At 39.6% G+C, this 22,758-nt stretch overlaps 1 protein-coding gene across 1 annotated transcript; it reads left to right on the top strand.

Moving 5' to 3' along the window:
* The first annotated feature begins 1,281 nt into the window (after positions 1–1,281).
* On the top strand, positions 1,282–22,364 carry LOC117517919 (glycine amidinotransferase, mitochondrial-like). Its single transcript, XM_034179051.1, has 7 exons — positions 1,282–1,342; positions 19,031–19,221; positions 19,882–20,016; positions 21,580–21,744; positions 21,847–21,910; positions 21,999–22,115; positions 22,252–22,364. Exons 1-7 carry the CDS (start codon positions 1,282–1,284, stop codon positions 22,362–22,364), a joined length of 846 nt encoding a protein of 281 aa, XP_034034942.1.
* The last annotated feature ends 394 nt before the right edge of the window (positions 22,365–22,758 follow it).

Genomic DNA, 22,758 nt, shown 5'->3' on the forward strand with positions numbered 1-22,758 from the left:
CAACTTACGGGTTATCTGCTTTAAGCTACGAGTTTGTGAGTTATACCACGGAGTCAGGCACTTCTGATTTAAAGCTCTCTTTTTCAGAGGAGCTACAGCATCCAAAGTTGTCTTCAATGAGGATGTAAAACTATTGACGAGATACTCTAACTCTCTTACAGAGTTTAGGTAGCTACTCTGCTCTGTGTTGGTATATGACAATAGAGAACATAAAGAAGGAATCATATCCTTAAACCTAGTTACAGCGCTTTCTGAAAGACTTCTAGTGTAATGAAACTTATTCCCCACTGCAGGGTAGTCCATCAGGGTAAATGTAAATGTTATTAAAAAATGATCAGACAGAAGGGAGTTTTCAGGGAATACTGTTAAGTCTTCTATTTCCATACCATAAGTCAAAACAAGATCTAAGATATGATTAAAGTGGTGGGTGGACTCATTTACTTTTTGAGCAAAGCCAATAGAGTCTAATAATAGATTAAATGCAGTGTTGAGGCTGTCATTCTCAGCATCTGTGTGGATGTTAAAATCGCCCACTATAAGTATCTTATCTGAGCTAAGCACTAAGTCAGACAGAAGGTCTGAAAATTCACAGAGAAACTCACAGTAACGACCAGGTGGACGATAGATAATAACAAATAAAACTGTTTTTTGGGACTTCCAATTTGGATGGAAAAGACTAAGAGACAAGCTTTCAAATGAATTAAAGCTCTGTCTAGGTTTTTGATTAATTAATAAGCTGGAATGGAAGATTGCTGCTAATCCTCCGCCCCGGCCCGTACTACGAGCATTCTGACAGTTAGTGTGACTCGGGGGTGTTGACTCATTTAAACTAACATGTGATGGAATGAAGATGTCCAGAAAAGCATAAAGAGAGAGAGTTTGGTGAAAAAGTTTTGGGCTAGTCGATAGATAGGATATAGGAGTACAAGGAGGTGCGGCGTAAGGCAAAAAGTGACGTGACAAAAGCTAAGGAAAAGGCATTTAGTGAGCTGTGCAAGAAGTTGAAAGGAAGGAGAAAAGGACTTGTACCGATCGGCCAGACAAAGGGACAGAGCTGGAAAGGATGTGCAGCAGGTTAGGGTGGAAAAAGATGCAGATGGTAATGTGCTGACAAGCGAGGAGTGTGTGTTGAGTAGGTGGAGGGAATATTTTGCGAGAGTAATTCAGGAAGTACAAGAGATTAGTAATTATGAAGTGAGTGAAGCTATGAAGAGGATGAAGAGTGGAAAGGCAGTTGGTCCAAATGACATTGCAGTGGAGGCATGGAAATATCTAGGAGAGATGGCAGCACAGTTTCTAACTAGATTGCTTAACAAGAGCAAAGCGCCACAAGGTCACTCAGGTACAGGGAGTCCCAAACAGGAAGTGCCCAATTTCGAGTCCACATTGAAACAGGAAATGTCAAATGTTGAACACTTCCTGGATGACACTTCCTGGATTGACAATAGAGGAGATCACATGGGAATTCAGTGGCAAGTTGACACTGAAACAGGAAGTGCCAGATTTTTAGTCCACAGTGAAACAGGAAATGTCAAATTTTGAACACTCCCTGGATTGACAATATAGGAGATGTTGTGGGATTTCAAGGGAATTCAGTGGCAAGTTGACACTGAAACAGGAAGTGCCAAATTTTGAGTCCACAGTGAAACAGGAAATGTCAAATGTTGAAAACTATGTGGAGCTACAGCAGAGGATAGTAACCTGTTTTTCATTATGTTGTTTTTGTGTTGGTATGTTTATCCTCTGTAAGGTTTTTATGTAACTTTTTGTTTGTCTTAATTTAAAATAAAAGGAAATACATTTTTAAAAAGAGAAAGAGGAAATCTTGCGTGAATAGGACCATTCTTGTTGGGGTTTGGATCTGGTCATGGACTTTGCGTTCTTTTTATGCGGTTCCTGCCCCCCTGTCCCTTTTATATCCTGTCTTGTCTTCCTGTAGGTTGTGTGAGTGTGTGCGTGAAGGTGCGAATGGTTGTGGGCGTGCCACTCTCCCAATCCATGTTCATGGGTCCTCCGGTTGTGGTCTTTTGGGTTTGCATGGGTATGGATGGGAGCGCATGTGCGGAGGTATGAGTGGGTGGATATGAGCCCCCATGAGCCCTCCCAAACCGTATGCAGGTGTCGTCCTTGTGTCTTGTCATCCATCCATGTTTGTCTTATTGTATTTCCTGTCCACTGTCTTCTGGTCCTCAGTTCTTCAGACTGTTCTTCTTATGTGTATTATAAGCTGGTCTTGTGTCTCCAGTTCTTATTTGGTCTCAGTTTTTGTCCTGTCTTTATTTTCTCTGTGTTTGATGTTGGGTTTTGGGGTGGTCACTTTTCTTGTTGTTTTATTGCTTTGCATTTTGTGTATTTTTTGGTTAATGTCATTTGACATGTTTACTGTTAGGTCATTTCTACATCTGCCAGATGCTTTAGTTTCCTCATGTTCCTTTCCTGTCAGGACTTGTTCCAGTCTGTTCATCCACTCTTCTCAATCAGTACACCTGTTGTTAATCAGTTAGGTTTTATCAACCGCTCCCATGTCTTTTTCTCTTGCTGGTTGCTTGTGTGCTGTCTCTTGTCACCTTGGGTCTTCTGTTTGTAAGTCTTCTTCTAACTGTCAAGTGTTGATTGTTGAGTTTGGTGTTGTCTTTATTTGTTCATTTTCTCTTTTGAAGGATTTGGTGCTGTTCACATTGTTGATTTGCTCACTTTGCCTTTTTAAGGATTTGGTTCTGTTCACATTGTTTTGTTCACTTTGTTTTTTGAAGAATTTGGTGCCATTCACATTGTTTGTTCACTTTGTCTTTTGAAGAATTCGGCGCTGTTCACATTGTTTGCTCACTTTGTCTTCTGAAGATTTTGGTGCCATTTACATTGTTTGTTTTGGTCACTTTGTCTCTTGAAGAATTTTGTATTTGGACTTAACTTTTTGCTGCCTGCATATCGGGATCCAGTCTTAATCTAATGGTACTTAACCCTAACAGATCTCACATAAATTCAGTGCACAGTTGACACTGAAAAAAGGAAATGCTAAATGTTGATCTGACTCACTAAAGTGAGTGGCAGTGCGCACCTTGACAGCATGAGGTCAGTCAGTGACTATTTAGTGTGTAAATTCCATGAAGTTTTTTTTAGCCATATTAATGCTCCCCAGAAGCATTTACTGAAAATAAAGTGTGAAGGATCTGAATAAGATGTGAGGACTTTCCAGGCATATGAGATGCAAATAAAGAAAAATGCTTAAAATGGCAGGGGGTTAAGAGGGCCATAGTTGGGGGGTCTGGCAGGCAAAGCCCCCCACACACACCCAGAAGCTCAAGGTTTTTAGCTATGCTAATGCTCCCCAGAATCATGAAGGACCTAAGATGCTGAAGAGCTTCACTCATTCATGTCCATGACATATATATATATATATTATATTCTGTAACTGTCTGAAATACTTAAAAACACTTTAAGAACTGAAAAGTGCCAGAAATGTTCAAATGAAGCACAGCGGGAATGCTGTTGCTCAGTGTGATAACTCTTGACGTTAATTTTTTCCATGATTTCATGATAAAAATTTAACTACATTGCTTTGAAGCAGTCAGAAGCGGTTCATGTGGCCCAGGAAAGGTAAAGTTTAGGGTCCCCTGCTGGAGTTGTTGCCCCCGCAACCTGATCCCGGATAAGGGGTTAGATGTATGTATGCTTTGAAGCTAGGCTTTGCCTATAAATCACTGTGGGGTGCGTTTGTCTGCTGGTATAAAAGCATCACACTTATGCATTGTGTAAGCAGTCATACCTGCCCCGCTCCCCCCCAAAACAAAACACTCGTGCGCGCGCGCACACACACTTCTGGTTGAAGCTGAGAAAAGGGCCTGCCACACAGGTATGCAATTCCTGATTTGTATTTACAGAGTTTTAAATTAAGCAACTCTTGTTCTTTCAAAGTATCCAAATCAGTTCAAATTTGTGCAGCAAACTAAACAAATAAGACACTTTAGTTTGTATTAGATTTGAATGCTTCTTCTGTTTTATACTATGCATATGTAAAATTATTTTATTTTGTCATGTGGGCTAGAGACTCCAAATCAATGCTAAATTTGTGCAAAGACATTGGGCAATTAAGACAGGTGTTTGATCTGAGTGCTTCTTCTATTTTGAGTAAAGCGCCGCGCAGCAAAGCTCACTCTATGGTACAGGGAGTCCCAAACAGTAAGTGCTAAATTTTGAGTCTACAGTGAAACAGGAAATGTGAAACACTTCCTGGATTGACAGACAAGATCCCATGGGATCCCACGAGAACTCAGTGGCAACTTCACACTGAAACAAGAAGTGCCAAATTTTGAGTCCAGTGAAACAGGAAATAAACACTTCCTGGCATGGGTGGAGCTAGAGCGGAGGCCAGAGTTGCACTAGACTCCCCTGAAATCTGATTGGCCACAGATGATTGACATGTGACGGCACTGCGTGTCTGGTTGAAGAGAGCTACATTTTGAAATCAGTGAGTCACACTGACTGCTAGGTTCCTCCTGTCCAGTAGCTGGTGCTGTGTACCACAGAAAGTTCGAATTTGTCAGGTTTTGGCCCTGCTCTGGGTTGTGATATTATTTTTCCCCTCTTTTACCCTCTGTCTGCCGCAGTTTTGATTTAATTGATTTGTCATGCGTTTGTTCTGTTTTGTTTTGCTTTGCCACTTTATATCTTTATTATTTTTTATACTTTAGCCATTGTTCAGTCTCGTTATTGTTTTGTCCAGCCAGTCTGTTTTCATTGTGTGTCATTAGTTTCATTACTTGTTTATCTTGTTCTCATCATATGTGGAATTATATGTTATACTGAAGTCTCAGGTTTTGTTTTCTGTCAATCTTTTAGTCTCTGTTTGCTTGTTTTGCCACATGGTTATGTTTAGTTGTATACTTAAGTCATGACCCATTCCAGTCTAGTTTTGTCTTAGTATTTATTTTCTTATGATTCACTTTGCAGTTCTTATGTTTAGGCTCTGTGCGATTCTTTTCTTTTTAGTATTTTATTCTGTCCAGTTTTTGATTTATTTTTGTTTTCATTTTTCTTCTCATTTGATAGTGTTGTCACTCCATGCTCCTGCACCTCCCCTTATGGCTTTGTCTCTCACTTTGATTCTTTTTACTTGGTGTTTCTATCCACTCGTGCTCTTGCACTTGCTCACGGGTCTTTCTTTCGTCACTCCACTTTGTTTTCCCTACCTCACTATCTTGCACTGTCCTCATCATCCGACCACACCCCCTTTCTAGAATGTTCTCCAACACGTGTTTCTTGTTACATAATCACCATCAGTGTTGCCAAATTGGCGACTTTCTCGCTAAATCTGGTGATTTTCCAAACCCTCTTGACTTACTTTCTCAAAAGCAACTAGCGTCAAATCTAGCTACTTTTCCTGGCGTCACTGGAGATTTTCTGGTGTTTGGCAACTCAGATCTAGTCTCTGTTCTCACTGAGCGGCAGCGGGTCTCCCCACCTCTGCTGCAGCTGCAAAACCAGAGCCCGATTGCAAAGCACTTTTTGGAGGGATACCTACAATCCTCCACGTTCAAACACGCATGTGCAATGCCTCCATGGCTGTTCCCGCATTAAATGACAAACCTGACTTGGACTCACTCAGCCTGAGAAGTGACAGTCAATTTTAATGGGAAAATAAACAAACCAACAATCAAGTTATTTGTAGTTCAATATTATAAAGGTGTATACTCACTTTTTTGTCTTTTTTTTTTTCAACAAATACATTAAAACAGTAAAACGAACAAAGGACGAGGCCACAATAACAGTCACAGTATTATCATTATCAAATTCATGGAAGAGCGTGACAGTTTCATGACATTTGGGAGAGTCTATAAGCTTAATACTGCTTATATATTGTTCAAATTCAGCCAGACATCTGTGTAAATTTCTTTTCAATACTCTACATTTATGAATATGGACTTGCCAGACAATATTAAAATGTTAATGTATTCAATGATCTCTCCCACATTTTTTTTTTCCTACATCTGTGACATCATACTATGCAAATTAGATGACTTCTGGCGACTTTTAGGACAGCCAATAACTTCTTACTGAGAAACTGGCAACACTGATCACCACCTGCTTTACTTAAGCTGTTTCCAGCCACCACTCTTTTGTCAGTTCAGTTACCAGCTCCTGTCTCAGTCCTTATTTGTCTTGCCCTGCTTTTTGATCCTGCTCTGTGTTTTCAACCCCGACTTTTTGCCTCAGGCCTGACAACTGTTCGCTCTTGTCTTTGGGCCCTGCTTGTTGTTTTTTTTTTTTTTTTTGGCTGCATTTTTGCGGTGGTTGGCTCTCACTGCGGTATTGTATCACTTCCTGTTCCGGAGCACAACGGTGTTTTGCTGTATCTGTTAGCTGTTTAATCTGCGTAGTTAGATTTATCTAGATAACGACTTATTTCAGTGTAATCTTCACGTGCCTTAACTAAAGCACCCTCTCTGCTGAATCACCGCTAAATTATTTTCACATTCTTCACTTTTTGTGTTTTTGGAATCCGCTAGCTTACCGCAGCTATTAGCTCTTAGCCGGTTTAGCATGGCGGCTTCTCCTGTGTCTCACACATTTTTCTGCGCTGGGTGTGAAATGTTTAGTTATTCCTTGGCCTCCTTTAGCAATAATGGTACTTGTAATAAGTGTAGCTTGCTCGTAGCTTTGGAGGCCAGGCTGGGCGAATTGGAGACTCGGCACTCAACACACCCGCCGAGGATCAAACTCTGGTTATTGGCAACACTGTTTTGAGAAATGTGTAGTTAGCGACACCAGCAACCATAGTCAAATGTCTTCCGGGGGCCAGAGCAGGCGACATTGAAGGAAATTTGAAACTGCTGGCTAAGGCTAAGCGTAAATTTGGTAAGATTGTAATTCACGTCGGCAGTAATGACACCCGGTTACGCCAATCGGAGGTCACTAAAATTAATATTGAATCGGTGTGTAACTTTGCAAAAACAATGTCGGACTCTGTAGTTTTCTCTGGGCCCCTCCCCAATCGGACCGGGAGTGACATGTTTAGCCGCATGTTCTCCTTGAATTGCTGGCTGTTTGAGTGGTGTCCAAAAAAATGAGGTGGGCTTCATAGATAATTGGCAAAGCTTCTGGGGAAAACCTGGCCTTGTTAGGAGAGACGGCATCCATCCCACTTTGGATGGAGCAGCTCTCATCTCTAGAAATCTGGCCAATTTTAGCAGAGTTGTAGTCTTACACACCTCTCTGCAGCTTCTCTCCCCCTGCCATCCCCTCATTACCCCATCCCCGTAGAGACGGTGCCTGCTCCCAGACTACCAATAACCAGCAAAAATCTATTTAAGCATAAAAACTCAAAAAGGAAAAAAATAATATAGCACCTTCAACTGCACCACAGACTAAAACAGTTAAATGTGGTTTATTAAACATTAGGTCTCTCGCTTCTAAGTCCCTGTTAATAAATTATATAATAATTGATCAACATAATGATTTATTCTGCCTTACAGAAACCTGGTTACAGCAGGATGAATATGTTAGTTTAAATGAGTCAACACCCCCGAGTCACACTGTCAAAATGCTTGAAGCAGGGGTCGATGAGGAGGAGTAGCAGCAATCTTCCACCAGCTTATTAATTAAAGACCCAGACAGAGCTTTAATTCATTTGAAAGCTTGACTATCAGTCTTGTCCATCCAAATTGGAAGTCCCAAAAACCAGTTTTATGTTATCTATTGTCCACCTGGCCGTTACTGTGAGTTTCTTTGTGATTTTTCTGACCTTTTGTCTGACTTAGTGCTTAGCTCAGATAATTATAGTGGGTAATTTTAACATCCACACAGATGCTGAGAATGACAGCCTCAACACTGCATTTAATCTATTATTAGACTTCGCTTCGCTCAAAATGTAAATGAGCCCACCCACCACCTTAGCCACACTTTAGATCTTGTTCTGACATATGGCTCTAGGCTGGACTATTGTAATTCATTATTATCAGGTTGTCCTAAAAGTTCCCTGAAAAGCCTTCAGTTAATTCAAAATGCTGCAGCTAGAGTACTGACAGGGACTAGAAGGAGAGAGCATATCTCACCCGTATTGGCCTCTCTTCATTGGCTTCCTGTTAATCCTAGAATAGAATTTAAAATTCTTCTTCTTACTTATAAGGTTTTGAATAATCAGGTCCCATCTTATCTTAGGGACCTCATAGTACCATATCACCCCAATAGAGCGCTTCGCTCTCAGACTGCAGGCTTACTTGTAGTTCCTAGGGTTTGTAAGAGTAGAATGGGAGGCAGAGCCTTCAGCTTTCTTTCTTTTTTCTTTTTAATATTTATTTCATTCATTTAAAAGAAAAACAGAAAAGCAAAAAACAAAAGCACCATAATACCAGAATGAAAAGGAGCAGAAAGAAGAACAAGTGTTATGATTTCTGCCCCTTTTAACAATACAATCTTTCAATATACAGCATCATAGTCAACATTATTTAACAGATTGCATTTCTTTAACTTGTCACATACCACTGACCCATTTCATAATTATGACCATTAATTAATAGATTACATCACTGACAGGTTATATTTAAACTTAAGACACTCCAAACATTATTAAGTTTACTTTTTTTTTTTGACTTTCTTGCAGCCCACTGACTTACTTCATAGTTTCATACTTACTTAATACATCTAATTTAATATGTTTTTTAAATAATTTAAGTGACCTTAATTCTTTAATTTCTTTATTAAGATTGTTCCATAATTTGACACCATTTACTGCAATACTCCTTTCCTTTACTTTGGTTCTAAATCTTGGTTTTTTAAGACTTCTATTCCTTTCAATTTATAACTACTTACTCTTTTTTCAAACATATTTGAATGTTTGTTGGTAAAGTATTTTTATTAACTTGGTACATCGTTTGTAATATTTCAAATCAACTAAATCATGAATTTAAGTACCCTATACTTAATAAACAATGGATTAGATGGATCTCTAAAACCACTGTTACTAATCACTTTTAAAGCTCTTTTCTGCAAAATAAATAAAGGTTGTATATAGGTTGTATATGTTGATCCCCAGATTTCTACCCAGTAAGTTAAATATGGGACAATCAATGAATTGTACAATGTTAATAAACCATAACTATTTAATGAATATTTTACTTTATGCAAAACAGCAATGGCTTTCGCTATTTTTCCTTTATGTAATTATGTGTGACTTCCATGTAAGATCTTCATCAATCATGACTCCTAAAAATTTCATTTCTTTTACCCTTTGTATATCCATTCCATCTATTTGTAATGACACATTATTTTCTTTCGCTCTATCATTAAACAATATGAAATTTGTCTTATTAATATTTAGTGACAATCTGTTTATATCAAACCAATGGTTAACTTTTTCCAACTCTGTATTTATCACTTGTGCTACTTCCTGTATATCTGATCCAGAGTAAAACAGCGTTGTATCATCAGCAAATAAAATGCTGCCAAGCACATTGGATACATTCACAAATCATTGATATACAAAATAAACAGTTGGGTCCAAGTACCGATCCTTGTGGTACTCCATAAATAATGTTACACAATTCTGATTTGGTATTATTTATCTGAACAAACTGTTTTCTATTTTCTAAGTAGCTTTTTACCCACTGAGTGCAACACCTCTTATTCCATATTGTTGTAACTTGTGGAGCAATCTTGAGTGGTCTATAACATCAAAAGCCTTTTCAGGTCAATAAAATACTTACAAAATAATCCTTATTATCTATTGTTGTTGATATTTTCTCTATTAGTTCCATAATTGCCATAGCTGTCGAATGTTTTGTTCTGAATCCATACTGAGCATTATTTAAAATATGATGTTTCTCAATAAATTTATCCAATCTTGTTACAAAACTTTTTCCATAATTTTAGAAAACTGTGGAAGCAATGATACTGGCCTGTAATTAGAAAAATTATGTTTGTCTCCATTTTTATATAATGGGACTACCTTAGCAATTTTCATTTCATCTGGAAAAACCCCAGTTGACAGAGACAGATTACAAATATAAGTAAATGGTTCAATAACAATTTCTATTATACTTTTTACAGTCATCATGTCTAAATGTTCATGGTCAGTTGATCTTTTGCTTACACAGTTTTTTTACAATATTTCTTATTTCATCTTTTTCCACATTGTCCAGGAAAATACTATTGACTGTATTTACCAATGTACATAATTTATCTTCTATTACTGGTTTATTTCCCACCAGACTTTCAGGCTCCTCTCCTGTGGATTAGGGAGACAGACACCCTCTCTACTTTTAAGATTAAGCTTAAACTTTCCTTTTTGAAAAATCTTATAGTTACGGTTGGATCAGGTGACCCTGAACCATCCCTTAGTTATGCTGCTATAGACTTAGACTGCTAGATGGTCTCCCTGTAACTCCACACACTTCTTCCAGCAGTGCTTGAGTGCTTCGATTCCCTTGGCATAGAAGCTTTCATCTCGAGTCAAAATAGTCCTCAACAGCAGCCATCACCTCATCACTGCTCCGATAGTGCTTCCCAGCCAAGTTTTTTTTATCAGGTTTGGGAACAGATGAAAGTCCGAGGGTGCCAAGTCAGGGGAGTATGGTGGGTGATCTACCAGTTCGAATCCACACTCGTGGATAGTGGCCATGGCCACTGTTGACTTGTGAGCTGGGGCATTGTCTTGATGGAACAGCACCCCTTTCGTCAGCTTTCCTGGTCGCTTCTTTTTGATAGCCTCACGTAACTGTCTCAGTAGGTTAGAATAGTACTGTCCATTTATGGTTTGTCCCTTTTCAAGATAGTCTATGAACACAGTGCCCTTGGCATCCCAGAAAACTGAAACCATGACCTTCCCCGCAGACGAAACGACCTTGGCCTTCTTTGGAGGTGGTGACCTTGGGTGTTTCTGCTGCATTGATTGTTTTTTGTTTTTTTGGTCTCTGGTTCAAAGTGGTGAACCGAACACTCATACTGGGTAAGAAAACGTTCCATGTAATTGGCTGGATCCTCTTCAAATTGCACCAAGTTTGCCTTCGACATGACTAGCCTGGTGCGTTTCTGATCAGGCGTCAGAAGACGTGGCACCCACCAAGCTGACACCTTTGACATTCCAAGTTCTTCATGCAGAATGTGTTCAATTATCACAGGATATTCCCACAGCATCTGCTAGCTGATTAATCGTCGATCGTCTGTGGTCCATCACCATTTCATGAACAAGGTCAATGTTTTTCTGGGTTGTGGCTGTTGCAGGCCGCCCAGACCTTGGGTCGTCTTCAAGGCTCTCTCTGCCCCTCTTAAATTCAGCTGCCCACTTCTGCACTGTAGACATGGAGGGAGCTTCATCCCCTAATGTAGCAACCATATCCACATGTATGTCCTTGTGCTTTAACCCCTTCTTATGCATGTACTTAATCACACCGCGATGCCAGATTTTGTCTATTTTTGCCGTTTCCCTCTACCACGAACTTTCAAACTTGGCTATGAACCACAAACTACCTCACAACCTGGAAGAAAATAACACAGTAAGTCATCAGAAGAGTTGAACTTAATGCATGCCAAGTTTTAATGGCATTTCTCCTTCTTGGTGAGCCTTAGAACTTTTCAGCCTACCCAAGTACACCACAGACAAATATTAAATGTTCAAACTGATAAACGTTATTGTTTTTCTGAAAATATTTGCTCATTGAAATGGATGCCTGCAACATGTTTCAAAAAAGGTGGGACAGTGGTATGTTTACCACTGTGTTACATCACCTTCTAACAACACTCAATAAGCATTTGGGAACTGAGGACACTAATTGTTGATGCTTTGTAGGTGGAATTCTTTCCCATTCTTGCTTGATGTACGACTTCAGTTGTTCAACAGTCCGGGATCTCCGTTGTCATATTTTGCGCTTCATAATGCGCCACACATTTTCAGTGGGTGACAGGTCTGGACTGCAGGCAGGCCAGTCTAGTACCCGCACACTTTTACTACGAAGCCACCCTGTTTTAACACGTGCAGAATGTGACTTGGCATTGTCTTGCTGAAATAAGCAGGGACATCCCTGAAAAGACGTTGCTTGGATGGCAGCATGTGTTGCTCCAAAACCTGGATGCATCTTTCAGCATTGATGGTGCCATCACAGATGTGTAAGTTGCCCATGCCATGGGCACTAACACACCCCATACCATCACAGATGCTGGCTTTTGAACTTTGCGCTGGTAACAATCTGGATGGTCTTTTTCCTCTTTTGTCCGGAGGACACGACGTCCATGATTTCCAAAAACAATTTGAAATGTGGACTCATCAGACCACGCCACACTTTTCCACTTTGCGTCCGTCCATTTCAAATGAGCTCAGGCCCAGAGAAGGTGGCGGTGTTTCTGGATGTTGTTGATTTATGGCTTTTGCTTTGCATAGTAGAGTTTTAACTTGAACTTGTAGATGTAGCAACAAACTGTTAACTGACAATGGTTTTCTGAAGTGTTCCTGAGCCCATGCGGTAAGATCCTTTACACAATGTCAGTTTTTAATGCAGTGCCGGCTGAGGGATCGAAGGTCACAGGCATTCAGTTGTTGGCTTTCGGCCTTTCAGCTTGCGTGTAGAAAGTTCTCCAGATACTCTGAATCTTCTGACTATATTATGGACTGTAGATGATGAATCCCTGAATTTCTTGCAATTGAATGTTGAGAAAAATTGTTCTTAAGCTATTTTTTTTTCATGCAGTTGTTCACAAAGTGGTGATCTTAACCCCATCTTTGCTTGAACGGCTGAGCCATTTGGGGATACTCATTTTATACCCAATCATGACACCAACCTGTTTCCAATTAACCTGTTCACCTGCGGAATGTTCCAAACAGGTGTTCCTTAAGCATTCATCAACTTTCCCAGTCTTTTGTTGCCCCTGTCCCAACTTTTTTGAAATTAGTTGCAGGCATGAATGAATGAATGAATGAATGAATGAATGAAAACTGTTTATTTCGAACATTTGATACAACAACAATTACAAGATAGATCAGTAAAGACAACAACAAAAAAGTTCCTACTGTGTACCCAACATGACCGAAAAGGGGTAGGGTGAAGCATCAGCTTATTTATCCCTACCCCTTCTTCCCCACAACCAGTAATACCCTTTGCCACATATACACATAGATTCCTACACACCTAAACCGATATATATATATATATATATACACAAACATAAATATACACCTACACATACCTACTTACATACAAAATACTATATATTTACAAGCCGAAGCAAAAAACAAAAACACCCTAACCCTCATTACCCTTCCTCCTCCCTATACCCAGAAAAAAACATATTTTTGTACCGCTGTTTGAACTGGTTCATGCTTGGATATTGCTTGAGCCCCACTCCCAATCTGTTCCACATCCTCACCCCACAGACAGAAATACAGAAACCTTTTAATGTTGTTCGTGCCCACTGATGCTTTAAATTAAATTTCCCCCTCAGACTGTAATCCCCTGATCTGTTAAAAAACATATTTTTAATATTTGCTGGAAGTAAATTGTTTATTGCTTTATACACAATTTGTACTGTTTGAAAATGAACCAAGTCTGTGAATTTTAAGAATTTGGATTGTAAAAATAGTGGATTTGTATGATCTCTATAGCCAGTATTATGAATAATTCTATAGCTCTTTCTGCATTACTGATAGTGATTGTGTTGTACCTTTATAAGTATTACCCCATACCTCTGCACAGTACTGTAAATATGGTAAAACCAGTGAGCAGTAAAGAATGCGGAGTGAGTTGTGGTCCAGAATATGTTTCGCTTTGTTTAGAACTGAAATGCTTCTTGACAGTTTACTTTGTATATGTTTTATATGAGTCTTCCAGTTTATCTTATCATCTATTATCACCCCCAGAAACTTATTTCATGTACCCTTTCAATATCTACCCCCTCGACTTGTAACTGAACCTGTATGTCTGTATTACAATAGCCAAATAACATGTATTTTGTTTTACTTAAGTTTAATGATAATTTGTTTCTGTCAAACCATATTTTCAATTTTCCCATTTCTATACTGATCCTCCTCAGTAACTCCTGCAAATCCCCCCCTGAACAAAAAATGCTTGTCATCTGCAAATAATACTAATTTTAATATTTTGGAAACATTGACAATATCATTTATATAAATTAGAAACAGTTTTGGACCCAATACTGACCCCTGTGGGACGCCACAAGCATTGTCCAAGCATGATGATGTATATTCCCCCAACTTCACAAACTGTTTTCTGTTACTAAATAGCTTCTCACCCAGTGCAACACCAACCCCCTAATCCCATACTGTTCAAGTTTATTGATTTATATGTCATGATTAATTGTATCAAAAGCCTTTTTAAGGTCTATAAATATTCCAACTGAATGTAATTTGTGGTCTATGGCGTTTGTAATCTCCTCAACTGATTCTATTAATGCAAGTGATGTTGAACTATGTGCTCTGAATCCATATTGACTATCAGTAAGTAATTTATGTTTATTTATGAATTTGTCTAATCTATTATTGAATAACTTTTCTAATAATTTGGAAAATTGTGGAAGCAAAGAAACAGGTCTATAATTTGTGAAGTGGTGTCTATCCCCAGTCTTATACAGCGGCACAACCTTAGCTATTTTCATTTGATTGGGAAATTTACCAGTTTGAAATGATAAGTTACAGATGTATGTTAATGGTTCTACAATCCATTCAATGACCTGTTTTACCACCACCATATCAATTTCAATTAAATCGGTAGATGTTTTATATTTACAATTATTCACAATGTCTATAATTTCATTTCCATCCACTGCTGTGAGGAACATGAACAGGGATTTCTTTCTATAAGATTATTATCCCAATCCTCAGATTGGGAATCGGGAATTTTTTCTGCCAAGCTGGTCCAATATTTACAAAAAAATTATTAAAACCGTTGACTACCTCATCCTTATTTTCCTTCTTGACATTATTATCAATGAAATACTGAGGGTAACTCTGTTTTTTATTACCATTTTTGATAATGCTATTTAATATATCCCATATTCCTTTAATATTGTTTTTGTTATTATATAATATGTTACTATAATATTCCTTCCTACATACCCGTGTAATATTAGTTAATCTATTTTGTATTTCTTATATCTATTTTCTGCCTCTTTAGTCTTAGTTTTATTGAATTCTCTATACAGTGTATTTTTCTTATTACATGCATTTCGTAACCCTTTCGTCATCCATGGTCGAGCTTGGATTTTTTGTTTTCTGTAGTCTTGTTTAATTGGACAATTTTTTATCATATAATGATGTAAATATTTGTAAAAAAGTTTCATATGCACTATCAACATCACTTTCACTGTATACCTTTTCCCAGTTTTGCTCCTGTAAATCCTTCTTTAGTGTGTTCATGTTTTCCTCTGTCCGCACTCGCCTGTATTTTATTTTCTCCTCTGGCTGATTCCGCCGATGGTTTCTATTATAAACGATGAAAACTGGTAGATGATCACTAATGTCATTGATTAATAATCCACTCAGTGTTATTCTCAATATCATTGCTGAATATATTATCAATTAAGGTGGCACTATGGGATGTAATTCTGCTTGGCCTGGTGATTTTTGGATATAAACTCATACTGTACATTATACTGATAAATTCATGTTATTTTATGCTTATTTGGATTGAGCAGATCAATATTTAAGTCACCACAAATGAACACAATTCAAAATGTGCAAATATTTGCACAAAAACAAAGTTTATCAGTTTGAACATTAAATATCTTGTCTTTGTGGTGTTTAATATAGGTTGAAGAGGATTTGCAAATCATTGTATTCTTTTAATTTACATTTCACCCAACGTCCAACTTCATTGGAATTGGGGTTGTAAATTAATTAAAAATATAAACTCCACCTTTCTGATGAAGTGGTGTAGAGGAGAATTTTCTTAAAAAGAAGACCCAATCATTCAGCTACAATTTGCTAGAAAGATCATTTGAGATGAAAGCCCAGATTTGATGTTTTGGTGAAAGAAACCTTTGTATTTCTTCGTAATTGACGTGAAGTCCAAGATGTATTCAGTGAGGTGGAAATGTTCATGTTTCCATCCCCTGACTTGTGTAAAGAAAACTTGCAAAAGTTTTTGAAATGTATATTTATTTATATTTGATATGATAATTTGGTCATTGTACAGCCCTGCTGTCAACTAGCTGAAAACTTTGAATATTAATTTACATCACATTAATAAAAAAAGTTTAAAGTGGTGGGCAGTTAAGAGGGCTGTAATTAGGGGGTCTGGGGGGTGGAGCTCCCCCACAAGCTGGAAGGCAAAGAAAATGCTTAAAGGTGGGGGTGGGAGTGTGGGGGGTGCAGAGCTCCCCCAGAAGCTGGAAGGCAAAAAAATAATAATTTTTTAAAAGGCAGGGGCGGGGGGTAGGCCTGGGGAGGCAGAGCTCCCCAGAAGTTGAAAAGCAAAAAAGAAAAATGTTTAAAAAGGCAGGGGTCTGGAGGGGCACAGTCCAGCTGGTGTGCCCATCCTTGCACCAGACTGCTGTCCACCTGTGTTCCAGAGTCATGAAATGCAGCAGTTCTGTGTTCACCCAGCTCTCTGTGACCAAAAAGACCACAGTGAGATGGCTGCTTTAATTATATACACCCACAGCTGCGTGGATCACTTCTCACCCCCACCCCACCCCCCCCAAAAAAACGACACAAAACACATCCATAACCAGACCAGCTACAACCAAACCACTGGTTCCTGGACAGTCACCTCTGCGCTTCTTCTCGCTGGCTTTATTTCTTTTGCGGCTTTACAGTCATTTTGACACGTGATCCAATTTTTAACTTTGTGTTCATCCATTAATGTATGCAAAATTGCTCTTTTGTGAGCTCGTGTTCTGTGGAAATGCTTGTCTTGAGTGCGAGTCATTGTGTCAGCATGCAGAGCGCGCCTCATCTGATCCATTATAACAAGATGTTAAATCTATCATAAACATACTTACAGCTGCTTATGAAGAAGGAATGAACATGCAACTGTTTTACCAAGCTATTACAATGTAAACATTACAAATTACCTTTTAGGCTGTTCCAAATATGTTTTCCACCTCAGCGCACAAGACAGACAGGAAAAAAGCTCCAAATGAAACATCCTCTGTGATTCCAGAAGCAATTAGAGGTGTTTTCAACATCCAAGCTCTGACAGAATATGATTAATTCACTACAAAATAGTCTGGCCTGTCCTTGCAGCCACCAGGTGCTCAGACAATGGGCTTTTAACAGCCTTGTCCTCACTACAAACATGCCTCTAAAATCCTCATTTGTCATCGTACACAAACTGCCCCATGCTGTTGCTCAGTTTTGAACTTCTTGAAATTAGTGCCACGCTCAGAGATGAGCCTTGTTAGCCGAATATTCTGCCTCTAAGAGCTTCTCAGAGCCACTATTCTCCCACGAAAGTTGAATAACTCAACTCGTACAAAAGAAAATGCTACGTCATTATTCAGTGGGACAAGGGCTTTAACCTGAAACAGTCACAGCTGTATCTTTGACCCCTGAAGATACATGATAAAGTGTTTCTCACTGTCGTGTGAAGCTCTCTTCATCACAGAATGAAAACTACCTTCACACTACTCCAACACTTTAACTGGTTGCAGTTTTCAATAGCCAACTGAGTTTCTCTAAGATTTGTTATCACTTTGCCTCAAAAACCAATGGCCACTTTCATTTATCAACCAAAGGTCATCCAAAGAGACCAACTCCTACAAAATTTTGTGTAATCTGAAGTAACTTCATTCACTAATTCGGCTGTGAATTCTGTGCAGGTACACTCTCCTCTTCATTGGACAATGCTTCGATTAAGCTGTATGAGAGGAAGTGGAAGCAGGGCAAATATCAGAGCAATAAGTACTATCCATCCATCCATTTTCTTCCGCTTCATCCGAGGTCGGGTCGCGGGGCAGCAGCTCAAGCAAAGCCGCCCAGACCTCCCGATCCACACACCTCCCCTAGCTCCTCCGGGGGAACCCCAAGGCATTCCCAAGCCAGCTGCAAGAAGTAGTCCCTCCAGCGTGTCCTGGGTCTTCCCCGGGGCCTCTTCCCGATGAGACGTGCCCGGAACACCTCTCCAGCAAGGCGTCCAGGGGGCATCCCAAAAAGATGCCCAAGCCACCTCAGCTGGCTCCTTTTGACGTGGAGAAGCAGCAGCTCGACTCCAAGCTCCTCCCGAGTGACCGAGCTCCTCACCCTATCTCTAAGGGAGCGCCCAGCCACCCTGCAGAGGAAACACATCTCAGCCGCTTGTACTCACAATCTTGCTCTTTCGGTCATGAGCCAAATCTCATGACCACAGGTGAGGGTCGGAACGTAGCTCGATCGGTAAATCGAGAGCTTTGCCCCCCAGTCAGCTCTCTCTTCACCACGACAGTCCGATACAGCGACCGCATCACTGCAGATGCAGCACCAATCTATCTGTCTATCATGCTCCATCCGTCCCTTGCTTGTGAACAAGACCCCGAGATACTTAAAGTTCTCCACTTGAGGCAAGGACACTCCACTGACCTGAAGAAGGCAAAGCACATTTTTCTGTTTGAGAACCATGGCCTCGGATTTGGAGGTGCTGATTTTCATTCCGGACGCTTCACACTCAGCTGCAAACTGTTCCAGTGCACGCTGAAGGTCCTGATTTGACGAAGCCAACAGAACCACATCGTTCGCAAACAGCAGAGACTAGATTCTGTGGTTCCCAAACCAAACCAATTTATCTTGTATAGGTAACATAATTATTATGCAATTCAGACAATATACTTTATGTATTGTAAATAAATACTGTCATTATTATTGATTTAGAGTAATTCTATTTTATTAATACTAAATACATAAAGCTGAGGATTATGCATTTCAAATAAATAGGATTTATTACAGTAATATGCATCATGTAAGGTTTATTTTTTAGGTTTGTGTTAAAATTATCTAAAAAAAAAAAAAAAAGTAAAATTGGAATTTGTCATGTAATAAAATTACATAAATCTTAAAAGTCAGGGTTAAATATTTCTGAGTGCATAAGCTAAAGCTTGAGTCTAACTTTTGCAGGCATGTATGCTGCCATGCCTAGAGACATCCTTATGGTTGTGGGGAATGAGATCATTGAGGCTCCCATGGCGTGGAGAGGTTGTTTCTTTGAGTATAGAGCCTACCATCCTTTGATCAAACAGTACTTCAAAAAAGGAGCTAAATGGACCACTGCTCCTAAACCCACCATGGCTGATGAACTGTACGATCAGGTGAGACCTCTTCTTATGTTGCTGGATGGTGAATATTAATTTCTCAAGACAGTATACTGTAAAAGGAAAGAGGTCCCAGATCCTTAGGAACCCCAGGTGGAAAGATATGATAGACATCAGAATCATCCCAGCATCTTAGAAGCTGTCAGTAAGGGAAAAAAAAAGTGAAAGTATTGTGGAAAATATTGCTCAATGTGTATGTATTGACGCAAACAAAAGTAAGCCATCAGCCATGTGGACCGTAAAAAGATTATTTTAAAAACTACAGTGTGTACATATCTAGGTGGGAGTGGGTCTCCTCATAGAGGACACCATGCTGCACCATTATGTTGATGCATTACTTTTGCATTTTGCAGCAAAGCCAGCAGAAGAAAAGAGAAACCAATCATTGCTCCCCTCTGTGGTGGCTAGCACAGGCTAACAGGTTCAAGAACCCTCATTTTTGTGAAATGGACTGTCATATGTCTTATCACCCGAGAAGGCAAAGGAGACCCTGTTGCCAAAGATGTCAAAACATAAAGGGACACAAAACTGAGACTGGCAATGGCGCAGTTCAGTTTATATCTACCTGTTAGTGACTAAAACCTCATGACCTCCATCTCCTTGAAGTGTGCTGTACTGAGGTGTTTTATGTAAATATTTTTGTGTGTACAAATTTAGGACTATGCCAATCTGAAAGAAGAGAGACACAAACTAGCTCTACAGGGGAAGTTTGTAACCAAAGAGCACAAACCCTGCTTTGATGCTGCTGATTTCATTCGGGCCGACCGTGACATTTTTGTCCAGAGAAGCCAGGTATGAAGGCAACTAAAGTAACTTAAGAAGATACTTTTTCCTCTTTCGGTTACCAGTGATGAAAATTTTCCAATAGACACCAGATTTCTAGCTGTAGAGCATTCAGACTGGACGTTGCTAAATCGACATGGTGCATTTGACCACTGAGGACTATTTATGCAAACACAGCGGTGGCCTGCATTAGCAAATGCAGTCATGTTAATTACGAGGTCTGTTAGAAAAGTATCGGACCTTTTAATTTTTTTAAAAAACCTGATGGATTTGAATCACGTGTGCTTGCAGGAGCAAACCTTGAACCTTCATGCGCATGCGTGAATTTTTTCACACCTGTCGATTGCATCATTTTCTGGTAAGCAGCCTTTGTGTGAGGACGTGTAGTGTGCTCAGCGGATTTTCATTGCAAGGAAAAAAACAAAAAACGGAATGACTGGAGCAGCGCTACTGCATCAAATTTGCCAGAAACTGGGCGACAGCCAGGTGGAAACCATTCAGAAGATTCAGACGGCTTTCGGTGACGATGCTATGGGCATCACACAGATTAAGGAACGGTACAACCGGTTTAAAGATGTCTGCACAACGGTGGAGAGCGAGCCACGCTCCGGTCAGCCATCAACATGCTGACATGACCAGATCATTTCCAAAGTGAACGCTGTGGTGATGCGGGACCGTCGTGTGACTATCCGAGAAATTGCGGAAGAGGTGGACATCAGCACTTTTTCGGCACATTCCACTGTGACAGAAGATTTGGCCATGAAAAGACTGGCTGTGAAATTCATGCTGCTGCTGACGGCAGAGCAAAAGCGCCTCCGTGTTGAAGTCTCACAGGATGTTGTGACATGCCCACCTCTTCCACAATTTCTTGGATAGTCACCGAAAGCCATCTGAATCATCCGAATGGTTTCCACCTGGCTGTTGCCCAGTTTCTGGCAAAATTTGATGCGGCGCTGCTCCAGTCGTTCGTCTTTTTCCTTGCAATGAAAATCTGCCGAGAGCACTACACATGTCCTCACACAAAGGCTGCTTACCAGGAAATGATGCAATCGACAGGCATGAAAGTTCACGCATGCGCATGAAGGTTCAAGATTTGCTCATGCAAGCACACATGATTCAAATCCATCAGGTTTTTATAAATAAAAAGGTCTGATACTTTTCTAACAGACCTCATACAGTCGATGCTAGCTGCGGTTGAACCTAGCACTTAGCGTTAACCACAGTTAGCTTGAGAGCATGGTTATCATGACTGCATATGCTGATTCTAGGTTGTTAGCATATATGGTACGGTTGCATAAACATTAAACTTGGTTGATGTTTCCTTGGATACGGCCTTTTAGTAGTTAAATGTATAATGCCAAATTAGCAAAGTCTGGTTTAAAAAAAAAAAATAGGTTCACAGTCCACCTCCTGAAATCCATTCATTCTAAGAAAACATTTCTCTTTGCATTTAAACACCTGAACGAGAACTTGAATCGGCAAATGAATGACATTTGCCAACAATTTATGATTAATCATAATGCAGCTCCAGTGTGTAATTTGGATTTGGTTTCAATCCCCAATCCCACACAGGTTACAAATTCCATGGGAATTGAGTGGATGCGCCATCATCTGGCCCCAGAGTACAAAGTCCACACGCTGTCTTTCAATGACCCGGTCGCAATGCACATTGATGCCACATTTAACATCCTCAGGCCGGGGCTTCTGATGACAAACCCTGATCACCCATGTCAACAGGTACAACACGTGCATACAAGTATACACACTTAAAACAGTGGTTGATTTTTTTTTTTTTTTTTTTTTTTTTTTTTTTTTTTACCATTATTTGTCCTCTCTCAGATTGATATGTTTAAGAAGGCAGGTTGGACAGTTGTGAAAGCTTCAAGGCCTATGGTTCCTGATGGTGGGTAGTTCAACATGAATAAAATCATGTTATACTTGCCATGAAAATCAGCTTTTTTCCATGTGAAAACGTGTGTGTGTGTGTGTAGACCACCCCCTGTGGATGTCCTCCAAATGGCTGTGCATGAACATTTTGATGTTGGATGAGAAGCGAGTTATGGTTGATGCCAATGAAACAACCACTCAGAAGTTGTTTGAGGACCTTGGTAAGTTCAAGTACTTAATTTATCTATTTGCGTTCTTTGAGATAATTATGGTGACCTAAAACTTAAATAAAATGGTGCAAGGCTGTCTTATACCGAGTAATGCAAAAATTGTATTTATTCTAAAAATTTTCTGCAGGAATCGAGACTATAAAACCAAACCTTCGTCATGCCAACTCCCTTGGTGGAGGTTTCCACTGCTGGACAAGTGATATACGTCGTTGTGGTACCCTACAGTCCTACTTCAACTGACCCTCCCAGTTATATACTTTTTCTACAGTCTTTGGTAATTCAGGCCTTACTGTATCCTCAAGTTCTGATATAGCTGTACTTCTAACAGCTTTATTTTCAATCTGTTTTCAGATGTTCGCACAGATTTGTAAAAGATGCATACTGCTTCATAATGTAAAAAGGTCTGTAAATTTGAGATTTATCTTAAAAAAAAAAAACACATTATTAAATTTGTATGCTGATGTCACCTGCTGTAACACCCTGCTTTAAAGATTTTAATTATTCCTTCAAGTAATAGAGTATACAACAGTGGATATATGGTCTTCTCATAACCACAGCTGACAGCAAAGTCCACCCTGCTCAGTGTGCCACTCTCCTTTTCTGTGACAACACACAGTTCTGACTTTAACACGAA

Source organism: Thalassophryne amazonica, chromosome 9 (assembly GCF_902500255.1).
Source record: "Thalassophryne amazonica chromosome 9, fThaAma1.1, whole genome shotgun sequence".
Lineage (NCBI taxonomy): Eukaryota > Metazoa > Chordata > Actinopteri > Batrachoidiformes > Batrachoididae > Thalassophryne > Thalassophryne amazonica.